The 1,197-nt window shown below is 52.0% G+C and overlaps 1 protein-coding gene across 1 annotated transcript; it reads right to left on the bottom strand.

The window, feature by feature from the left end:
• Positions 1–170: 170 nt before the first annotated feature.
• On the bottom strand, positions 171–1,191 carry LOC144219073 (C-X-C chemokine receptor type 2-like). Its single transcript, XM_077749052.1, has one exon. It carries the CDS (start codon positions 1,187–1,189, stop codon positions 731–733), a length of 459 nt encoding a protein of 152 aa, XP_077605178.1. The 5' UTR covers positions 1,190–1,191; the 3' UTR covers positions 171–730.
• Between the last annotated feature and the right edge of the window lie 6 nt (positions 1,192–1,197).

Below are 1,197 nucleotides of genomic sequence, written 5' to 3'. Positions count from 1 at the left end.
TCCTCTGGCCCCAGCAGACTTCCTCTTAAGCAATGGTGTGCTGAAGCCAGTTTGTACCTGCTTGTGAAAGCTGATCATTACATTTCCTAGATTTTTGTGAGCTGGTTACTAAACACCACCACCCTTGAAATCGCCACGGTGGGAGCATTTACACCAGACAACTTGGCAAATGCTACAAGTCAGGACTTTTTTCCCCAGAATGATTGACCGGCACACTATTGCCCTTGAATCTTATTAGTTAGAAGTGAATGATAAGGCCACTCCCAGCATAAGGGAGTCTTAGAAAGGAAGTAGAAAGTCTTAGAAAGGCTTTTTTGGCCTCTCTCAAGGGAAGTGGACTTGCTGACAGACAAGAAAGGGAGAGTTGGGGCAGCAACTAATGCCATTTGCCACTAATGGCTCCCAACGGTGGGAACTTTCTGTAGTCACTTAAAAAGAATGTCTTTTAAATGTCTCTAAGTGTCTCTGAGACCAGAGTGCTATAGGCTCAGTGGTAGGATGGACTGAGCTCTAGCTGCTGACATAGCAACTACAGTAAGGGGAGGGGCCCCCAGGGCAGGTTTTCTAAACCATGCAATGGGGGTCTGACAAGGACATGGCCCAGTAACTTCTTGTAACCACAACAGAGGCTGCCTTGATATGGAGGCTGCCTTGATACTGGGCATGAGGTTTGGAATGGGGTGCTGAGGGCAAGGCAGGAGCCCTGAGGGGCTGCAACAGGGGCAGGGGCTTAGAAGGTAGTAGAAGTGTTCCCTGAAGAAGAGCCAACGAAGGAAGGCCTGCCGTCCTTGGACAAGTGCTCCTTGCTGATGAGCCCATGGATGGCCATGATCTTGAGGAGTCCATGGCGAAACTTCTGACCAATGAAGGCATAGATGAGGGGATTGAGGCAGCTGTGGAAGAAGCCCAGAATCTCGGTGGCATCCAGGGCCCGGCCAATGTCACTGCGGCGCTCACACGTCTCCTTGATCACCCGGAGCCTCATGAGGGTGTCTGCCACCAGGACCAGGTTGTAGGGCAGCCAGCAGAGCAAGAAGACGAGCACGACAGCAAAGATGACCCTCATGGCCCGGTGTTTCTGCCCCATGTGGGCCTCAAACAGCGTGCGCAGGGTGAGTCCATAGCAAAACAGCATGATCAACAAGGGCAGGAGGAAGCCGAAGGTCTGGGGCAGGACCCTCATCACCATCCGCCATT

This window comes from Crocuta crocuta, unplaced genomic scaffold (genome assembly GCF_008692635.1).
Source record: "Crocuta crocuta isolate KB4526 unplaced genomic scaffold, BGI_CrCroc_1.0 C28521614, whole genome shotgun sequence".
Classification (NCBI taxonomy): Eukaryota; Metazoa; Chordata; class Mammalia; order Carnivora; family Hyaenidae; genus Crocuta; species Crocuta crocuta.
The sequence above is the reverse complement of the archived record's forward strand: the minus strand, read 5'-3'. Positions and strand labels throughout refer to the sequence as shown.